This window comes from Melopsittacus undulatus, chromosome 19 (genome assembly GCF_012275295.1).
Source record: "Melopsittacus undulatus isolate bMelUnd1 chromosome 19, bMelUnd1.mat.Z, whole genome shotgun sequence".
Lineage (NCBI taxonomy): Eukaryota > Metazoa > Chordata > Aves > Psittaciformes > Psittaculidae > Melopsittacus > Melopsittacus undulatus.
This window is the reverse complement of record NC_047545.1, coordinates 448,628-468,681: the sequence shown is the minus strand read 5'-3', so window position 1 is coordinate 468,681 and position 20,054 is coordinate 448,628. Positions and strand designations below refer to the sequence as shown.

The 20,054-nt window shown below is 60.9% G+C and overlaps 2 protein-coding genes across 4 annotated transcripts; one reads left to right on the top strand and one right to left on the bottom strand.

Moving 5' to 3' along the window:
- The first annotated feature begins 116 nt into the window (after window positions 1–116).
- On the top strand, window positions 117–3,342 carry FGF22 (fibroblast growth factor 22). Of its 3 annotated transcripts, none has more exons than XM_034070752.1 (3): window positions 117–348; window positions 2,492–2,595; window positions 2,859–3,342. In XM_034070752.1, the coding sequence occupies exons 1-3, from the start codon at window positions 117–119 to the stop codon at window positions 3,051–3,053; spliced, it is 531 nt and encodes a 176-aa protein (XP_033926643.1). In that variant the 3' UTR covers window positions 3,054–3,342. The 3 variants fall into 3 exon arrangements, 1 of the variants encoding a protein (XP_033926643.1); XR_004550390.1 differs by lacking the exon at window positions 117–348 and adding an exon at window positions 675–1,271 and having other exon boundaries at window positions 1,304–2,595; window positions 2,862–3,002; XR_004550389.1 differs by lacking the exon at window positions 117–348 and having other exon boundaries at window positions 675–2,595; window positions 2,862–3,002.
- A 1,925-nt stretch (window positions 3,343–5,267) lies between these two features.
- Window positions 5,268–12,129, bottom strand: RNF126 (ring finger protein 126). The gene is made up of 9 exons (XM_034070757.1): window positions 12,046–12,129; window positions 9,899–9,957; window positions 8,517–8,580; window positions 7,822–8,063; window positions 7,143–7,211; window positions 6,988–7,057; window positions 6,809–6,902; window positions 6,281–6,396; window positions 5,268–6,071 (listed from the first exon to the last, which is right to left on the bottom strand). Exons 1-9 carry the CDS (start codon window positions 12,118–12,120, stop codon window positions 5,922–5,924), a joined length of 939 nt encoding a protein of 312 aa, XP_033926648.1. The 5' UTR covers window positions 12,121–12,129; the 3' UTR covers window positions 5,268–5,921.
- Window positions 12,130–20,054: the final 7,925 nt, after the last annotated feature.

Sequence of the window (20,054 nt, the reverse complement as noted above, 5' to 3'; positions counted from 1 at the left end):
TCCGCGCTCGGGCCGCCCGCGCCGTCGGGGCCGGTCGCTGCCGCCGCCGCTGCCGTGGCCATGGCCGCCAGCCCCCCGCCCCACCGAGCCCCGCCCGCCGCCCGCCGCCCGCCGCCATGAGGCGCGGGGGCCCCGCCGCCCTCGCCGCCTGCCTCGCCGGGGCGTTCGCGGTGCTGGCGGGGCCGGGGTCGGGCAGCACCGCCTGCGGCGGCCGCCGGCCCCCCCGCAGCTACGGCCACTTGGAGGGCGACGTCCGCTGGCGGCGGCTCTTCTCCGCCACCCGCTTCTTCCTGCGCATCGACGGCAGCGGCGGCGTGGAGGGGACGCGCTGGAGGGAGCGGCCGGGCAGTGAGTGCAGAGCCGGGGCGGGTTCCGCCGCCCTCCCACCGGAGCCCAGAGTCCAGTCCTGGGGGGCTGAGGGCACAGACGGGGCAGGGGCTGGACGGGGGCGGCAGCGACGGGGCCCCGATGTGCCTGGTACCGGGGAGATGCCGCAGCTCCGCCAGCGACCGCGCGTCCCCGCTGTCCGTCCCCGTCCGTCGGCTCCTGCCCTCGGCCCCGGGAGCCCCTTTCCAGGGATGCGGCTGCAGCCCCGCGTTGTTGGGGCGACAGAAAGCGCAGGGAGGGGATGAGAGGGGGGTCCCCGCGCTGCCCTGGGGGGGGGGGGTCCCTGCCCTGAGGCACAGACCGGGGAGGGAATCTGATCATTCCCTGTAGCCGCTCTGGGGAGGATAAAGGCGGAGGAGGGATGGAGGGATGGAGGACGATGTTGGTCTCAGCGCTGAGCATCCATGAGGGTGGTTTTGGGGAGCAGAGCTGCCCCATCGAGGGGACCACAGAGCATCCACTGCCCGCAGGGCACAGGGGCACAGCACCCACGGTGCAGTGGGGTCCGTGGCTGCAGGCTCCCCACGGGCTGGTCCTCCTCAAGGGGCCGGGAAGCACATCCCGGGGGGGACGGAGGGAGCAAAGGCTGAAGGATGTCGGCACTGCCCAGACTGAGCTGCGATCCGGAGCCTGGGAACAAGCCGGCAGGATTAGGCCTTCCCCTGGGGCTGGGGCTGCTCCACCCCGCAGCCCTCGGGAGCGGCCGCGTGTGCCGGTGGGGAGAGGCTGATCCCGAGGTCCGGATCCTGCCCCGGCTCCGTGGCCGCCTGCTCTCACCGGGGCCCCTCCATGGTGACAGCGTCGTGGGTGCTGAGGGGATGTTTGGGTGCTGGGTTCTGGTCCCCAGTGACAGGGATTGGTCGCCAGGCTGACAGGGGGGTGCTGGATGGGGGTGATGAAGATGCCCGTGTCCTAGGGAGCCCTGGCAGGGCATTGGGATGCAGGGCAGGGATGATGCTGAGGATGGGAGCAGCATCCCCCAGCCCATGTCCCGGTGGCAGCAGGGGCTGCCCTGTCACCCATCCAGAACAGGATGAGGGAGCTGTGGCTCAGGGAACCCTCCTGCGGTGCCGGAGGCTGTTGGGAGCCCCAGCCGGGAGCGCTGCCAGCACGAAGCACCCCAACACGTTCCTTTGCCATGTGGCAATGGGGCCTGGCAGGAGGAGCTGCCCCGGGCGCTCCCATGGGGCTCACTCTGGTTATCACTTGGGCTCTGCTCCTCTGCCCTCACCACGGCTGCAGTGGGGCTCTGGGACTGGAGGGGTGAGACTGGGAGCACTGGGAGCTGCTGCCCGGTGCTTCCAGAACCAGGCACCGGGAAGCAAAGCGCCAGGGGCTGTTTTGGGGACAGCACAAGTCCTTTGTTATAAACAGCAGCTCAGGACGGGGATCGGGTGGGGATGGAGTCACAGGCACTTGCTCAACCCTTCCCCATGGCTGCAGCTTGGCAATGGCTTCACTGGGCCCTGCAGGTCCTGGTGGGTGCCAGGGGGTTGTTGCCTGATGAAAGCCCCCCCGAGGCACTGGAGCCGCTGTCTCATCCTTGCCCAGTGGTACCCATGGGCTGCACCTCACCTCTTGCCCACTGGAGCACGGCTCTCCCCTTCCCACCGCAGCGTGTGCCCGGTGGGCAGCAGGGCAGGATGCGGTGCAGGGATCCAAAGGCCCTGCCGATGCCCTGGGTGTTCCCTGTGTCGGAGCTGCTGGTCCGACCGCATGCCTTTCCCATTAGCAGCTGTGCCGGGCACACACCAGTGCAGCCACAGCCCGGCTGCAGCCACCTTCCGGGCTCATCTCCACCTCCTGCAGCACCATCGCATCCCTCCTGCCCATGGTGCCCAGTGCAGGGCCGTGTATCCACACTGGTGCCACCAGCATCCACAGGCAGCACCATCCCAGCCCCATTGGGCTCCTGGGAACCGGCTGGGCCATGGGGAGGAGAGGAATAAAGATGGAATCCTCCCTGGATCAGAGGTTCCCAATCCCGGCTGAGCCATCATTCCCACTGTCTGGCGAGGGTCAGCGGCCCCGTCCCTCCAGGGGACACTGTGCTCCCTTGCCCTTCCCCAGGTCACGGCCCTGCTTCCCTGTCCCTGTCCCACAGGCATCGTCGAGATCCGGTCGGTGCGTGTCGGCGTCGTGGCCATCCGTGCGGTGCACACCGGCTTCTACCTGGCCATGAACAAGCGGGGCAGGCTCTATGGGTCGGTAGGTTGGATGCTGCCTCCTGGGAGCGGGGTCAGAGGCACAGGGCAGAGCTGGAATTGGGGGTCCCAAACCCACCGGGACCAGTGCCCAGGAGCAGGGTCCTGGTTTCCCATGTGCTGCCCCACTCCCTATCAGGGGCTGCACCCACAGAGCATCCCCCATGTGCTGGGGTCCTGCTCTGCCCCTGGGTTCCATCCCACCGGAGCAGGGTGATGATGGGTCCTGAGCGCAGCCACCGCTCACCCCCTTCCCTTTCCTGCCAGAAGGAATTCAGCCCCAACTGCAAGTTCATGGAGCGCATCGAGGAGAACGGCTACAACACGTACGCGGCTCTGCGCTGGCGGCACCGGGGCCGCCCCATGTTCCTCTCACTCAACAGCAAGGGCAGGCCACGGAGAGGGGGCAAGACTCGGCGGCAGCAGCTCTCCACACACTTCCTGCCCATGCTCGTCAGCTGAGCCCGTCCCGGGGGACAAAACTGGGGGGGAAAAGGTGATTTTATTTATGTATAGATCTATTTTTATGTTATTTATTGGTTTGGTTTGGATGGATGTGGAAGGAAGATGCTCCAGATGCAGCCGTGCAGGGATGCGGCTCTTCCCTACCATGCCATTGTGGCAGGGACCAGGCGGCCAGCACTCTGCTTACTGGTGTGTGTGCAGGGGCTGGGATGTGTCGGTGGGTTGTATTTGTCTCTTGTCCCGGCACTGGTGCAATTAAAGCTGTGTTCATGGTATGGAACAGGCAGTGGGTGTTGGTGCTGGGATGGTGGGTTTGGGTCCCCCGGGGTTGTGCCTGCATCCCCCAGCAGCATCCCTGGATGGACCCAGTGCCAGACCTCACCCACAGGAAGCACCAGTGCTGGGTGTTCAGTGGCACAAAGGATGGAGCAGGGAGAGAGCCTGGACCCTGCGCTCACTCTGCAGGGAAGCACTTGATGCGTTACCAGCACCTGCTCCAAGTGGGAGCATCCCCTGGGAGGTGCCAGGCTCAGTGCAGGGGGATGCAGAACTGGGGACACAAAGGGACAAGGCAAAGGGGGACAAGAGTGTCACAGCTGCTGTCCTGCTGCATCACTGCAATGGGCTCTCACCTCAGGAGCCAGCCCAGACCCCCAGGTGCACACAGTCCTGCTTGGGAGGAGCAGGGATGCTGCTTCCCACCATGTGCAGACCCTGAGCTGGGATGTCATGGGCAAAGGGATGCTCCAGCGGGAGCACCAAGACCCCTATGGATGTGAACAGGCCCCGGACCGGGCACCGATGGGGCTGCCTCATCCATTGTCCTCAGCAGAGATGGAGCTGGGAGGGTGGATGGTGACCAGCCCCTTGCCTGGAGGGGAGCTCGGGCACAAACAGCACCAGGGCACATCCTGCGCCAGGCACCGCAGCCGGGTCACTTTGTCACGTCAGACACGATGGCCCCAGTGAAAACCACCAAACTCGTTCTGTTTCCTACCCAACCAGCTCCAAATGAGTCTGAGAGAGGGAACAGCCACCACGTTAACCGTGTGGTGACCGCGGTGTGGGCCAGGAGCCTCTGCCAGGCAGCGCCATGCACCCACCATGGGCTGTGCATCCCCCTGAGCACTGCTCCCACAGGGGGAAATCGGTCCCCAAGCCCCAGCAGCCCCACTCACCATTGGGGTGTGCTGGGAGGAGGAAGGGATTTGAAGGGCTCCTGCTCTGCCTTTTGGTGACCAAAGAGCAAAGCTTTGCCTCCGTGCTGCTGGGCACACAGGCTGGAGCAGGGACCTTCCTGCTGCCACCCGCTTCCCAAGCCCAGGAGCTCGGAGGACAAGCCATTTACCCTGATCTACCAGTCCTGAGATAAAGCTGGTCCCGCAGGCATCTGCCCCGTGAGATGAAAGGCGCCGCTGGGCTGCCCTGGCAAAACCAAGGAGGAAAAACATTCCAGGGGAGTTGCTCAGCACCAGCCACGCGGGGCCGGATTGGCAAAGGCTGCTGCCACCCGCGCCGGGGATGGGGCTCCACCAAACCTGCCCTCCTCGTGGTCCAGAATGGCCCCAAGCTCAGCACACGAGGTCCCTGCCTTCCCTTTCCGGGAGGGGACACATCCTGGGATAAGGCCATGCTGCAAGAGACACCGAAGCCCCATGTCCTGATGCATACCCTGGAGCACACGGCGCTGCCACGAACACCCGGTGCTCCCAAGGCTGCTGAGGCCACACTGGAGCTCCAGAGCAAAACCAAGTGAGGTTCTGCTCCCCTCCTGGCCCGCTGAGCACAGACACAGGTAGGTCACTGCCTGCTCTGCTCACATTCTTTCCATGCCCCAAGCTCCTGTCACAGAAACTGAGTCCCAAACACACCCAGGTCCTCAGCTCTCCTGTTATAATCAGCTGTGTTTTAAGTAGCTTGGGACTACATTTTTCTCCATCCAAACTGTGGTTTTCCCTGTCACCCAATCACGACAGTTGGGCTGGTCCTTGCTCTGCTGCACGCCCCATCCTGATGGCAGCACAGCAGGAAAGGCTGCTCAGGCAGGATAGCAACAGGGAGGAGTAAAAACTACACCAGATCAGGCAATGCTGCTCTCCAATGTGATCCCACTGATCCGCAGGCACCTACAGGCACTGGTACCCGGGGTGGGATAGGACACTGAGCACCATGGCACCTGTCCTGCTCCTCAAACCATGGAGGACATGTCGCTGAGCTGAAACGTCTCTTTATTTGACAGCAGTAATAATTTAGAATTATAAAAACCCCTTTTCAGTGTTGAGTATCAGAAGGGTGAGGTTATAAAGAAAAAACAAGTGGGATTGGAGCTGGGGCCGGGTGGGATAACGGGGACTAAGTCACGAGTTCATTCATTCCATGATAGCTATAGGCCATCCCCAGCTGGGGATGCTGGGGGGAGGCAGCATCATTACGCTTTCATTTTAAAGACTTCAAAGCAGAAGGGAGAGGATCCAAGGGGAGGAGGAGCAAAAGAAAGGAAGGGAAAGGAAGGAATCTGGAATTCAAAACCATAGGAACAACCTTTCCTTGGGAATCACAACCGCGAGCTCGGCACCTCAGGGGGGGCCTGGCCGGGGAGCGCGGCAGCTCAGCACTGCTCAAAGTCCACGTACCAAAGGGATGGTTTATTAACTGACAGAGCTCTTTCCCCCCATCACAGCACTTGAGGCTTCTCGTCTCGGAAGGAGCTGGAGTCTCCAGGTCTTCGGAACTGGAAAGGGAATGTGGGGCACTGCTTCCCCCCCCCGTCTGCCCGCCCCTCGCTCTGCTCTGGAAGCCCCGGTCGATGGCTGGGGAGGGGGGGAAGGACAAAGGGCCCCAAGGACAGGGGGTTTGGAGGAAGGTTCATGAGTTGTTCGATGAGTTTTCGTTACTTGGTGAGCTGGAAGAAGAGGAGGAGGAAGAGGAGGAGAAGTTCATCCCTGTGAGTCCTGGGGGGTTTGTGGCAGTGTTTTGTCCACTTAGGCTTTTCCGGCACACGGGACACGTGTCGTGCTGAGGAGAGGAGACAGAAACAGAACATTCAACGTGGGAAACAGGGTTAGAAACGTGACAAGGGAACAGCACTGGAGGAAAAGGCCACGGGGACACTCCTTGGGTCAAATACTCCAGCCTCATCGTAAGAGGTCACAGAGGAGAACGGTGCCACCAGGAGAAAGCCCCAAGTGCCCCGAGTCCCCATCACCCATCCAGGCAGCACTGACCTGCTCCAGCCATGGGACTATGCAGCTGTTGTGGAATAGGTGATTGCATGGTAACTGTCGGACGCTTTCCCCAACTGTGTAGTCTTCTTTACACACAGGACACTCTAACCCAGAATCTGCACCACGAAGGGAAAGCAAAACACGGCTCAGGGAAGGAGAGAATGAGGCTGAGCCAGGACCCTGTCACCTCTTCTCCTCCTCCCCCTTTCAGCCCTGCAGACCAGAGTTCGATGCTTTGTAGTTCCTACCACAGCTCCACCTCCTGCTGCCCCAGGTTCCCTTCATTGCTCCCTTCCCTTCTGCTTGTTCAGCTCTACCCACACTGAGCTTTTCAGAACAGTCTCCCCAGGGCAAACCCATCCTGTCCACATTCCTCTTGGTTTGGTGTGAGTAACACAGAGCAACGCTTCAGCACCCTGCCTCTTTGAAACGTTTTAGGCCTTGAAGGTATCAGCAGACAAGATTAAAGCCCCAAGAAAGCATTCCCAGTGGTCTTGGTGAGTGATTCTCTGGAGGAGACACACGTACCTACGTGTTCCTGTGTGATCTGTATGGTGGGGAGGGCCTGGATCTTCTCTTTGTCCGCTGGTGGCGGTCCAGTGTTTTCAAACTGATTTAGTAACTGGAAAACAAGAGGCCACCAAAGTCAGGTGTGAGCTCAACAGTACAGTGGGCCCCCCACACGAGGGGACAGGAAGCTCCAGTACCTGCGTAATAATGGCATCCAAACCGTTGGCACCCCACGCGTAGTCCATCGGATTTGAATGCAAGACCCCCCTTGAAGAACAAGGACAACAATTACATTTGGCTGGGAGCATGGACAAGAACACTGTCAGGAAGAGCAGGACATCTTCCAACTCACCAAGGACCTAGTCCTAGGTTTGGTATTGTTGTAGGTGCAATAAATCCATTGACCAGCTGCTGGATAATTCTGGAAGACAAGAAAACCAGGATTATTGGAGCAGGGTCATAGGAGGCCATGGACATGCTGCAAGGGCTGGAGCAGCTCTGCTCTGGAGCCAGGCTGAGAGCAGGGCTGGAGCAGCCTGGACAAGAGAAGGCTCCTGAAGGGGAGACCTGAGAGCAGCTCCAGTGCCTAAAGGGGCTGCAGGAAAGCTGGAGAGGGGCTTGGGACAAGGGCCTGGAGGGACAGGCCAAGGGGAATGGCTTGAACCTGCCTGAGGGGAGACTGAGCTGAGCTCTGAGGCAGAAGCTGTTCCCTGTGAGGGTGCTGAGGTGCTGGCACAGGGTGCCCAGAGCAGCTGTGGCTGCCCCATCCCTGGCAGTGCTCAAGGCCAGGTTGGACACAGGGGCTTGGAGCAGCTGCTCCAGTGGAAGGGGTCCCTGCCATGGCAGGGGTTGGAGCTGGAGGAGCCTTAAGGTCCCTTCCAACCCAAACCGCTCTGTGATGTGCTGATTGCTCATCAGGAGGAAAAGGAGTGATACCCTGCAGCCTGCAAGCGCCTGCTCCCCAACCTGATGAGAAGCTTCAGGCTGGTTTCCAGCTGGAAAAGAACTGAGACCATGGGACCCGTGCTCACCCTTCGAGCGTGGGGACCCCCTCGTGCCTGCCAGCAGCACGGCGGGTGGCGAGCCGGGCGCGCGGCTGCCTGGCACCGTAGCGGTGCCGCGACTGGTGCTCCCGCTCCCGCCGGTTCTCCGAGTCCCTGTTGTCCTCCGACTGCACGTTGGGCCCAAACGGGAACTCAAAGCTGTCATCGAAGATGCCGAAGGCAAACTGGCCATAGCCCTGGGGCAAGGTGAATAAGTGCTGATCCACATTCTGCGGGGGAAGAGAGGTCAGAGAACGGATTGTAGCGAGGAGAGAAAGAGCTCCTGTGTTTCAGCAGCTTCCCAGTATAGACCAGTCTCTTCAGGCCCCCAGCACCTCACACGCCTGGGCAGCAGTGGTTTAGTGAGGAACAGACTGAAACCACGCACGAAGGTAAGAAATCAGCACAGCTTCTCTTCAGCTCCTGGTGCTGAGGCTACTGCACAGCAACAGCCCCAGTCAGCTCCCAGGCCAACCCCCTCACAACACCAGTAAACTACAAGGGATGGTCCTGTTAAAAACACACAGTAAAAACACAACAAGCAGAGATGTCAGGAGCTGTATGTGGATGATGCTAACACCTCCTTTCCCAAATTCTGCCATAATCCAGGGAACATTTAATGGGAAAAATACCTCAATTCAATAGCAAAGCAGGAAGGGTTGGAAGAGAGGGAGAGGACTCACCTCAAAAGGGTGCCTGCTCTGGTCACCGGCTGACATAGAGGAGCTGGTCTCATTGTCAGCATTCCTGTGAAGGATGAAGAGCACTTGTGAACCTCAGGAGGGTGCTCGCAGAAGCTTTGCCCAGCAGGAGGGAGGCAGGGAGGGAGGGATGGAGTGTGACAGGAGCAGCAGGCACCACAGCACACAGGAAGCATTGGTTTGGTTTTGTGCAGGGCCCCTCAAGCCCAGGACAGGGTCAGCACCGCACAGGAACCAGTCCTCACCGGATGGTTTTCCAATTGACCCTATCCATTTCCATTTTTCCCTCCCTGCAACCTTCGTTTTCCCACATCTTCCCCCACCTCTCCCTACCCTTTCAGCTTCTGACTGCAGGAAGCTACAGAGAAGCAAGTGAACCACGATGTCCTGCCCAATCCCTCTCCAACAGCTGAGTTAATCCTCTGGAGCACCAGGAAGAGCTGCCTTAAAGAACAAACCCTGATCCCTATGACCCAAACATGCCTGAGTCTAATCTGGAGTCAAAGGAACTTCTCTATTCCAGAGGCATGGGACCAAAAGGGGACAGATTCAAGGAGAAGTCTCGATGCTGTTCTGCTTTTAGCGCTGCAGGAACAGTCACTGCTCACTCTCCAGGGCCACACTTTAACATTCACGGTACCAAACACCCTTTGGTTCAGAAAGAACTCTCCCAAGGTCACAGCAAACCCCTGCTTCCAGCTCGGCTTAGCCAGGATTGATTTCCAGCCTCGCAGGTTGGCGCTCACACCAAACGTCACCTTGGCAGCAGAGAAACCTCAGCCTAAAGCTCAGCTCTCACACCTTGCACCAACACGTGCCTGGCACAGCCCCGGTGCCCTCGCATGGCCCTTCCCAAAGCCATCGGCAAACACCTCAGCCATTGTCCTGTGGTGGCAGTGCCACTGCTGACCCAGCAGGGGAGCACGTGAACGCAGATCCCAGCTGCTCCAGTCCAAAGTCTCAGGCAAAATGTGCTGTTTGTACCCTATGAGAGGCTGAAGCTGACGTGCTTCAGACTCCTCTCTGAGGGTTATCTCTGCCCTGATGACTCAAACCAGCTCAGAGATCCCCCATGCCAAGGGGAAAGCCTCTCTACCACCCTTTGGTGTTTTACATCAACCCATTCCTTCCCCATCCTGTACCAGCAGCACCCAATGCTCGGCATTCCCATGGCTGCTTTACCTGCAGATGCAGAGCACAGATTAAGCACTGCATAGCCAGAGTAAGGACAGATAAGGCAAATACTGGGCAGGAAGCCTAAAGATGGTGTATTTAGTACCCAACACTGCCCTTTAATGAGAAAAAGGGAAGGAGCAGAGCAGAGGGAGGTTGTTGTAGCAATAGCCTGTGGGGCAGCACATTACCTTGGCTCTTCAGGAAGCTCTTCAATGAATCCAGATTCACACCGGGGGCAAATATAGTCCTGTGGGAGAAGAAAGAGAATGAGAAAAGAAAGGGGTCCATAAAGGCTGTGAAGAGAAGCCCCCAAATCCCTGTTATCTGTCTTCACCAGGCTGGGGAGGCAAACGTCAGCCTGAGCCTGTTTGGAACCCAGCTTTAGGCAAGACTTGGGTAACCCTGATGCACCCCCAGTATAGACAGAGCATTAAGGAACATGTGCTGCAGCTCCTGGGGAAGTGAAAGCCAAACCAGCAGCATCCAAAGATGAGTTTGTAACCAGCTGCGTGTTCTGGGGGTCAACCCTCACCCCCTCCAGGGGCTGAACCACAGCGATGAAACACACGAGGAGGGAAGTGCAGCATTCCACAAGTGGGGAATCAGGGATGCTGTTGCTTAGGAAGGGCTGAGGACTGGGAAGCTGCTCTGAATGCAGCCAGGGGTTCACACCACAGTCAGGGAGGCACAAGAGGCTCATTCTGCTCCGCACAATACTGGGATTTGGCCCTCCCACACTCAGAGCTGCTGCCCCCCTCGAAGGCTGAATACATGGGATTAAAGGAGCAGGATTCCTCAGGAGTTTGCCACAGTTGCTTTGCCTCCCAGTTCCTGGTGTGATGCTCCACAACCACACAGCCCCAGCGAGCAGCAGCACCACGGAGGCAGAAGAGGAAGCAACAGAGACCGAGGAGGAAGAGCCCCCGCGGGCAAACACAAGCCCTGGAAACCCTGAGCAGAGCTCAGCATGGAAGAGAATAAAGAGCTACAGAAAACAAAGCTGCTTTCCCTTCCTCCTGCTGCGCTGGGATTAGCACAGGCCCTGCAACAAAGCCAAGGGATTCCCCCAAAGAGGGGAGGATGCCAGCACGTGGGTTCCCTCTGATAACACAGCTGGGGTGGCTCCTCCAATCATCCTGGAATAACCCGATAAGGTCCCAGCACCAGGATCCTGCCCAGCAAGATAAGGAACCAGCAAACACAAGACCTAGAAAGGGATTCAGGGAAGCTGCTGCTCCCTCTTCTGCTCAGGAGGAGCTGCAGTGGTGGCGGAACCGGCTCCACACAACTCGCAGCCTGTTTGATCTCCAGAGCCTTTCTCCATCACCAGAGCCTGCCAGGAGCTCCTGCGTGGCTCAAGGGGAGTCAGCTCCCCCCTGCCTGCGGAATACCCCTGCTCCTGGTTGACTTTCCACCACGGGGGTAGATGATGACAGCAGCTTCACAGCTCCTGGCTCTGTGTGTGTGTGCTGACAGTGTGTGTGTGTGTGTGTGTGTGTGTGTGTGTATGTGTGTGTGTGTGTCCTGACAGGCTCCCAACACCGGGATCAGCAAATTCCTCTGCAGCTGGAACAGCACAGCCCTCAGTGTGCAGGACAGGGGCCGCCTGAACGGCTCCGCTCCCAGCGTGTGCCACAGCGGCTCCATCTGCAAACAGCCTCGGACCCCCCCCAAGAACAGCAGCTCATTGAGCAGGAGTTAACGACACCTGAGCCCACAGCCGCCACCGCCGGCTCCCTGCTGTGGCTCAGTGTGCTCAGGCCCAGCCGTGCTCCGGCCGTTAACGCCAGGTCACAGCCTCCATCCAGCTCCGGAGCCGGTTTCCAGCCCCTCGCTGTATTTAGCAGGAGCTCTGCCCCCGCTGGAGGAGGGGGAAGCAACAACCGCACCTCCCCAAGCCCAACCGACGGCAGAGCCCGACCAGCTCCGGGCCTGGGCTCGCTCCCAAACCCAGCTCCGTGTCCCGACCCCGGGACCGGAACCGGGCGATGCTCCCAGCCCAGCTGAGCCCTCATGATCCCACCGCAACGCTCCCCGCACCGGGATCACGCCCCCCGTTCGGAGCGCACCCACCCCGCACCCGCCGATCGGTTAAACCGCCCCCATAACCCCATGGAGGAACCGGACACCCCCTCTCCGGGGGCACCCCCCCCTTCCCCCGGTTGCTTCCCCCAGACCGGAGAGGGGGGTCCCCGTTCCCCCCCCCACAGGCCCGGCCCTCCCCCCTTCCTCCGCAGGCCCCTTCTCAGGCCTCACCCCCACGTGCCCGGCCAACCGCAGCCCCCCCCCGGCCCGGGCAGCTCCCGGGGCCTCCCCCGGTTCCCTCGGTGCTCACGGGCAGGCGCGGGGCGATCTCAGCCGAGCAGCAGTGGCAGAAGAACCGTCCCGGCTGCGGTGACGCCTCCGCCATCTTCCCTCCCCCCCCCCCCCGAGCCCGGAGGATCACCCCGCTCCGCCCAGCGACGCGCGGCGGAGCCCGACGGCAACCGACGGGGGACAAAAAGGAGCGAGGAGAGAGGAACGCGGAAAGAGACGTTGGGGGGGGAAGCGCAGCTGATGGGCGGGGGCTGGTGGGGGGCGGGGCTTAAGGGAGTGGGGGCGTGGCCCTTAGGCTGCAGCGCTGCAGGGAGGACACGGGTTCGAGACCGGGCCTGGAGCTGGGATCGGTCCCGGTCCCGGTCCCTTTTATTCCCTCAGGACTGTGACCCCACGGCCTCAGGAGAGGTGCTTGGGTCTTCCAGGCACCTCAAGGCTCGGTTAGAGCTGGGCCTGTGGTGATGGGAACAGCAATGAGAGGAGGATGAGGTGTTCCTATTGAGGAAGAATGGGATGGACCCGCCGGGGTCATTGGTGCCCATTCCTGTGCTTTTGGGGATTGTTTTTCCCTTTTCTAATGAATTCCCTCAGGGAAGGGGGTTTTAAAGCTTCAGCTCTAATTTTGAGTGGTTTTACTTTGAGATGGGGAGAGATTGGAGCCCCCCAGCATTGAAGAAAAGTGGGTTTTCCAGTGCCTGTCCCACGCTCTGGAAGGATGTGGATGTTCCACCTCGGCAAAAGCCTCTTCCGCCTGTGCTTACCTCCTAGAGCTCCCTGGCGGGTGCCAGGAACATTTGGGGTAGCAGATGAAGGTTTAAGGGGTTCCCTCCCTGGCCGGGGTGTTGGGATGATTTGGGAAGGAGCCAGGACTTTGCTCTGCCGGCTTGGAATTGTGTGGCAAATCCAGCTCAATCCCAAGGGCACGGCTTTGGGGAGTGCAGGGGGGGCTACACGGTACTCACCGGGGTCCCCAGAGAGGTTGTGGGGTTTTGGGGTGCGGGTGATGAGGCTGCAGGGCAGCGGGATTGGGGGTTTCTGCACGGTGAGACTGTGGGGTGCTGGGTTTGGGGGCGGGGGGGGCTCGGGGTGCGCCAGCCCCGCTTCCAGCAGGTGGCATCTTCATCCCAGGTTTGGCTGCTCCCGCTTTTGGGCCGGGATTCCAGGCTCTAGCACCGGAGAGCAAAGACCTCCGAGAGCCTCCCCTCGCAACGCCTGCTTTGGGGCAGGAGACAAGGGGGGAGTCACTGCGGGAAGTGCCCATGGAACGGCTCCGTAGCCAGCCGGGATTTCTGGAAGGGTTTGATGTGGAAATGACAACGGCGGCGCAAATCCGCAGCCATTTAGCGGCTGATGGATGAGCCCAGCTGGTGATGAGACACGTTAGGAATTATTTACAGCCCATGAGGAAAGTGCTGCGAGTCCTGGAACTTCGGGAGGTGGCTCCGGCTGGAGCCAGGAGCGCGGCCGCCCGCAGCCCCGGATGGGGCATTGCACACCCCATTGAGTTCCCTTCCACGCCGAGGATGGGGATGCGTTTCTCCTTGCCCTGTCTCATGGTTGGAGGACAAGTTGCCACTTGATCAAATGGATGCCGGGTGCCTGTGGGATGGGGAGGGAAGGATCCGGCTCCACTGACTTTGTCCCTCTGGAATTCCCTGACGCAGGAACTGTGGAAACTGGACGTGGCAACACTCGTCGGGATGCAGACGGCAACGGGTGCTAACGCACGTGGAGATAAAAGCCTGCAGCCTGCCACCTCCAGCACCGCTTTGTCCCTGATGTTGAGTGTGGAGACAGGATCCCACATTGTCAGGGCTGGATGTCCCCACTGTCCCCACGCAGCCCCGTGCCCAGCCTTTGGCCCCGCTGCAATCCCGTCTCTTCCATCGCTCCTGGGGGGCTGCACACCCCAGGAGCCAGGTCTTTGGTCCCCTGCTGCTGCCCCCGAGGGCGCTGGGGCTGGTCCGGAGCACATTTGAGTCACGCTGGGAAGGCAGCGGCTGGGGAGGCTTTCCCACGGTGCTGCAGAAAGCAGTGAACTGCACCCTCAGCTGGGAGCACTGACGAAGGGGTGACACCTCCCGGACCGGTATCGATTCATCCTTGGGCAGAGCCTGCTCCAGGAGAGCCAAAGCGAAGAGGGAGGGTTTTGGCCAAGGGCAGTGGAAAACACCCTGGGGCTGTTGTTGCCCTGTGGGATGGGGTGGGAGACATCTCTCAAGATCCCACTGGGCTACGCTGTGGATGGGGACATGTGTCCCTTTGTGATCCCTGACCAGGGCCCAAAGGCACCCATGGGTGCTCTGATCTCTGCCACAGAACCTGCAGGTGTTTGGCTGTAGGGCTGAGGACCCCCTGCCATAGGGATTGGTAACAAAGCCCAAACATCGCCAGTGCTGTCAGGAGGAGGGGAGCACCCGGTGCCCTGTGCCATGGTGCCCACCAGCCCCGGGGTGCTCCTGGCACCCGTGTGGCTGCAGTGGAGGTTTGTCAAGGCCCGTTCCCGTAGTGCCCGGTGCTGCCCCTCACATCGCCGTGGGTGTTGGCGATGAGCTCATGGCCCGAGACGTTACTTAATGCAGTGCCCCCGTGCCAGGCGCTGGCAGGGGACAGCCGCGGGCTGCGGCACGGACCTGTGTTGGTGCATGCACGTGTCCCGAGCGCCAGACCAGCCCCATGGCACTGCAGTGAGGTCCAGCTCCCAGCACAGAGCCCGTCACCAGCCCCACGGCACCAGTGTATCCTGCAGAGAGCACCAAGCGCTCCAGGTCCATCCTCATGGATGCAGCATCGCACTGGTGTGAGGTCAATGGTGCTCTCTGCTGTGGTGCTGTGCTGAAGGGTCTCTGGCTCGTTGTGGTTCCTCTCACTAGGCATGGAGGATGACACTCAACAGGACCTGGCTCATGGGGCCGAGGGGGAAGCCATGACTTTGGGCACAGATTCCATCTCTGCTCCCAACTCACCAGTGACTCGAGCAAGTCATTTCCTACAAGGTCTTGCCCTCTGGGCCCTCTGCTCTTAAATTAAGCGGTCCCTGTAGCTCCAGCCCACTCGCTGCTTGCTTTTCCAGGCCCGGCTGTGCCAGGCGGGATCCGTCCCAAGCTCTGCCTTGAGGCTTGAGAGCACAAGAACCTCCTGGAGCTCGAGCAGCTTTCCAGCACGGTTCCTGCCAAGTGAGAATAACTGGTGCAGCTGGTCTCCCCGCTCCCCTCCACCCCACATTAGATATAATTGCCTATTTTAATTAATAAATTGGAGGCCACTCAAAGGAAAGCGGCGAGATTTGTTACAAACACTGCGGGGATTGTCTGCCAGCCCCGAGCCAGTCATGTCACGGCGCATTTGAATCGGTCTCCCTTTGAATTCACTCAACAGACAGATCACATCAGGAGATTTACATCCCCCACCTCGTCTCCCCCAGCCTTGCCCCTCCGGCTGCGGGTCCGGATCCTGGATCCCGCCCTGGCGCTTATCCGGCATCTCCTGATAACCTGCGAGCAGCCCCAGCACCGACAGGCTGGGAGGCCACAGGGAGGGATGCTGGTGGTGTGAGGGCCCCTGCCAGCTCCCTGCGAGCCTCTGGGATGTCACCAGCAGGCAGGGGCTGGAAGCCATGGAGGCAGGGAAGCAGCATGGAGGTGTAACGCCCATATCATATAGTGCCCGTATCGCATATCTCATAGAGTCCACGTCTCATAGAGCCCACCTAGGGGGAAGTTCAGGGTCTCAAAGGAGCTGCTTTCAGGCTCCACCAAAAATTTCCCTTTTTCTTGTTTTTTCCTTTCTGGAGTCTTTGCTTTTCTGATGCTTGGTTTAAACCATTGTTTTTCAAGGGAAATTTTAATGCAAAAAACATGTTTTGTGTTTTCTCTTCTAGCTGCAAGCCTGGGCTATGGAAGCAATCAAGCTCCTTGGCTGACAAGGGCTGCGGGGTGCATGGGGGGCTCCATGGGGGGGATATGCCCATTGCTGGCCTGCTGAGAGCTGGGGACCAGGCTCCTTCGCTGGGCTAGAAGGGCTGGGATGCTCCAACCAGTGGCTGCTGTCATCTCAGCTCACAGTGGAAGGTGGAAGCAACGCCCTTAGGTGCTGGTGGAGTTGCAGCCTGGCCTGCGTGTTCCATGGGGATAACCAGCACCCAGCCCCATGATCCATGGAGCATCCTCTGCATTTCTCTGCAGCCTCCCTGAGGGGCCGGAGGCTTCAATGACCCGGAAGGTTCCACCGGCTCCCTGGATGCGGTTCAGCCCCATGCGGGTTCGTTGTGCTTCCCTCGAGGCTCCGTTTGGTCCCTGCTCCACGGCGCAGGAAGAGTTTCCACTGGGAAACCGCACGGCCGCTGACTCACGCCTTGTTTACACACCTTGCCCGTGTCACCACGGCACCGAGACCCGGCAGGGATGGGCTTGGGAAGCACGGCTGAGGTGATTCCTGCTGCAGCTTCCCTATGGGTGATGCTGGGAGCATCGTCCTCTGGTACCTCCACAGGGAGAAGGACCCAGTTTACTGATGGTGTTGTCCTCATGGCTTCCTGGAGGATGGAGCTGCACTGCTGCTGTTCCCCCTGCGTGGGTTTCCTGCATCATGTTCCCTGTGGAGGTGTTTCCTGCTTGAACACGAGGTGGGAGCTCCTGGTGACCACAGCTTGTGCCGGTGTTTGGGGCTCCCCCCTCAAGGCTCCACCAGCCACGTGGGCAACGAGCTGGTTCTATGAGGAGCTCGGGAAGGTGGCTGGAAATCTGTGTGTGCGCAGCCAGGAGAGATGGAAACCGGCTGCTGGCCATGGACAAGAGACAGCTGTGCTTCCACTGCGGGGGAAATGTGCTGTGTGACCGCTGGTTCCTTCTCCCGGGCCAGGCAGCAGAGTCCTGTGGAATGAGATAGGACAGGGTGGGATGGGATGGGATCTCCCTGCTGCCTCCTGGCTCTCGCTACTGCTTTGCTGTGTCCCAGCCTTCCCTGTCTCCACTGGGCTGGGGCAGCCTGGACAAGAGAAGGCTCCTGAAGGGGAGACCTGAGAGCAGCTCCAGTGCCTGAAGGGGCTGCAGGAAACCTGGAGAGGGGCTTGGGACAGCCAAGGGGAATGGCTTGAACCTGCCTGACGGGAGACTGAGCCGAGCTCTTAGGCAGAAGCTGTTCCCTGGGAGGGTGCTGAGGCGCTGGCACAGGGTGCCTAGAGAAGCTGTGGCTGCCCCATCCCTGGCAGTGCTCAAGGCCAGGTTGGACACAGGGGCTTGGAGCAGCTGCTCCAGTGGAAGGTGTTGGAGCTGGAGGAGCTTTAAGCTCCCTTCCAACCCAAACCAGGCTGGGATTCCATGATCTGCATTAGAAGCTGTCTCACAAGTCCCGCTCCTCAGCCTGGGTGCAGGCGGGTGCTGGGAAGGCTTTGGCAGCAGGGATGTGGGTTTGCTCAGGAGTCACACAGGCCGGGGGATCAGATTTGGAGGGGCAGGTCTTGGGAAGCTGTGGGAGCCTCCCACCCCCCGGCCCTCCCCACATGCAAGCTCCCCCGCCCTGCCCTCCTTCATCTGCCCAAGTGGAAGTGTCCCAGGAACATGAAACGATTACTCGGTGAGGAGAATCCAGCTCAGCATTTCTTGGCATTGGTTCATGGCTTTTCATCTTCAAAGCTCCTTGCAAACATTAGCTAAGTAATCCCTGCACCCTTCCTGTGAGATAGGGCAGGATCAAGCGGAGCACCATTATCTCACCGCAGCAGATGGGGAAACTGAGGCACGGAGCAGTGATGCTGCTGCCCCGGGGCGCGGGGCGAAGCTGCGTTTGTCAGCGCTGAGGCGGCCACCGAGGTGTGGATCCTGCCCCCCCCGTGAGCCACGAGCATCTCCCCGGTTCACCCGTGCGGAGAAAACCCAGCCCCAGGCTCAGAGCTGCCGGCGACCAAAGAGACACCCAGAGACCTGCCCAGTGCCCGCCAGCGGCTCCGCACCGAGCCTGTGCCCTGACCCTGGGCTCTGTGAGGAACGCTGCTCAATTGAATGTCTTGTTGCAAATTGCAGCTCTAATTGGTTTAGCAGAGTTTAATTAGCCTGAACTGATGGGAGAGGAGAGATTCCCTGCTTAAAGGAGCCCGGCAGCTCCGGAGGAGAATGAAACAGCCGGGTTTTGGTTGGGTCGGGAGGGGAGGATATGGTTGGCTCTTGAACCTCAGCCCGATCCTGCCCCGGCACAATGCAGCACCCAGACGGAAAGGTCAGATGTGAGGCTGCCATTCACTGCGGCTGAAAAGAGCTCCTTTGTCCCCCGCCGGCTCCTCCCGCCGCCCCCTGCCCGGCCCTTGGGCTCTGATTCCCGGGATGCTCCCGGTGGCAGGGCCGGTTTCTCCATGATTCCCAGCCTGGCTCCTCGCCCCCCTCGCTCCACGGGCGCTGCTGGGGCTCAGCTCCCGCTGTGGGACCAGAGGGGAGCAGGAAGGCGGCAGCAGCACCCCAGGGCTTGGGGAATTGTGCTCCCAGCTCTGCCTGAGAACCAGCCTCGGCCTCCGCTCCAGGCGTGGCTGTGGGCAAGGCACTTCCCGGCCCCACGGCGCTTCCCAGCGGCTGCGGGGCCGAAGCTGGGCCATGGGGTTGAGCGGAGCCCCCGGCGTGGCTCTGCCAGGAGCAGGGCTCTGAGCCCCTGGGCATCAGGGAGGCTTTGCCAGGCATTGCCGAGCTGTGGAAGGAGCCCGACCCGCTCCCTCCCAGGCTCCTCCTGCCCCACGTCAGGCGCAGCAGAGCCCGGCTGCTCCCTTCCAGATGCGGCTCTGGAGCGAGGTCCGACCCCTTCCCTGCCAGAGCAGCCGTTGGTTGTGCAACCCCGCTCGCAGCCAGGGAAAATCCCTGCCTGGCCTCCTCTTGCATCCCGGAGCATGTGAGCGAGCGCATCACCACCCATTGACATCCAGAGCCGAGGTCTGGCTCCGCAGCCCTCTGCCCTTACATGGACAGCCCCGAGCGAGCCAGGGGTCACGCCGACCAGCAGCAGGGATAGGGACACGGGAGGGAGCAGCACTGCTCAGCCCAGGGCCAGCAGCACGCCAGGAGCCTGCAGAGGCTCCCTCCTTCTCCCAGGACAGCAGAGCCTTGCCCGGGGCTGCATGGAGGTACTGGGGCAGCGCAGGACCGACTGAAGCCCTGCGGTTTCCACCAATGCCACCTGGGGCAAACCCAGTCCTCCCCATTCCTGTGCCCTCCTAGGTTGCAAAGGGGTGCGTGAGGAGAAGATGGGAGAAGATCCACCTCGGTGCAGGAGCAGCATGATGCTGGCATCGCACCCAGCTCTCCCCTGGCCATGGGACCCGGCTGCTCTGAGTCTCACTGGACCAAAGCTGCACCCAGCCCCATCCCACACCAAACCGAGCCTCTCACACTGTGCTGGCACCGGCTGGGAGCAAGGAGGCTGCTGCCGGGCTGCAGGGGTGGTGCAAGGTCCCTGGAGCCCTTCGGTCGGGGCCCCTCTTCTGATAGAGCCCGGAGCAGTCGTGCTGAAAACATGACCTCAGCTGAGGCCAGTGCAAAGGGTAAAACACTCCCAAGCTGCACGGGGATGGAGCAGGCCCTGGGCTCCTGAACGGGGGCATTAACAGGGATGGGGATGTGTGGGGAGCACGGTGAGGGGTATGTCCCCCCCAAGCTCTCCTCCTTCCCCTGCCCACCTCGCAGTGCTTGAGGCCATAGCGCCCAGCGCTGCCTCAGTTTCCCTCCTGGCCCGCTGTGGGTGATGCCAGGCTGTGGGGTTTGGGGAGCAGAGATGAAAGGAGCCCCATGACACAGACCTTCCCGTAACTCCACTGCCAGACGGGGCTGCTGAGGAGGAGGAGGGTGGAGGAGGCAGACATAGGGTTCAGGCAGGGATGGGTGGCTGCGGGAGGGACAGGGGGGCAGCCACCAGGCTCCGGCTGCACCGAGCGAGGGGGGGCACCCCCAAACCTTCCCCATCTCAGTGCACTCCAGCCCTGGGGTGCCGGGGGACACAGGGGCACATCCTCACCCCGACCCCCCCCAACCGACACCGCGCACCCGCAGGCAG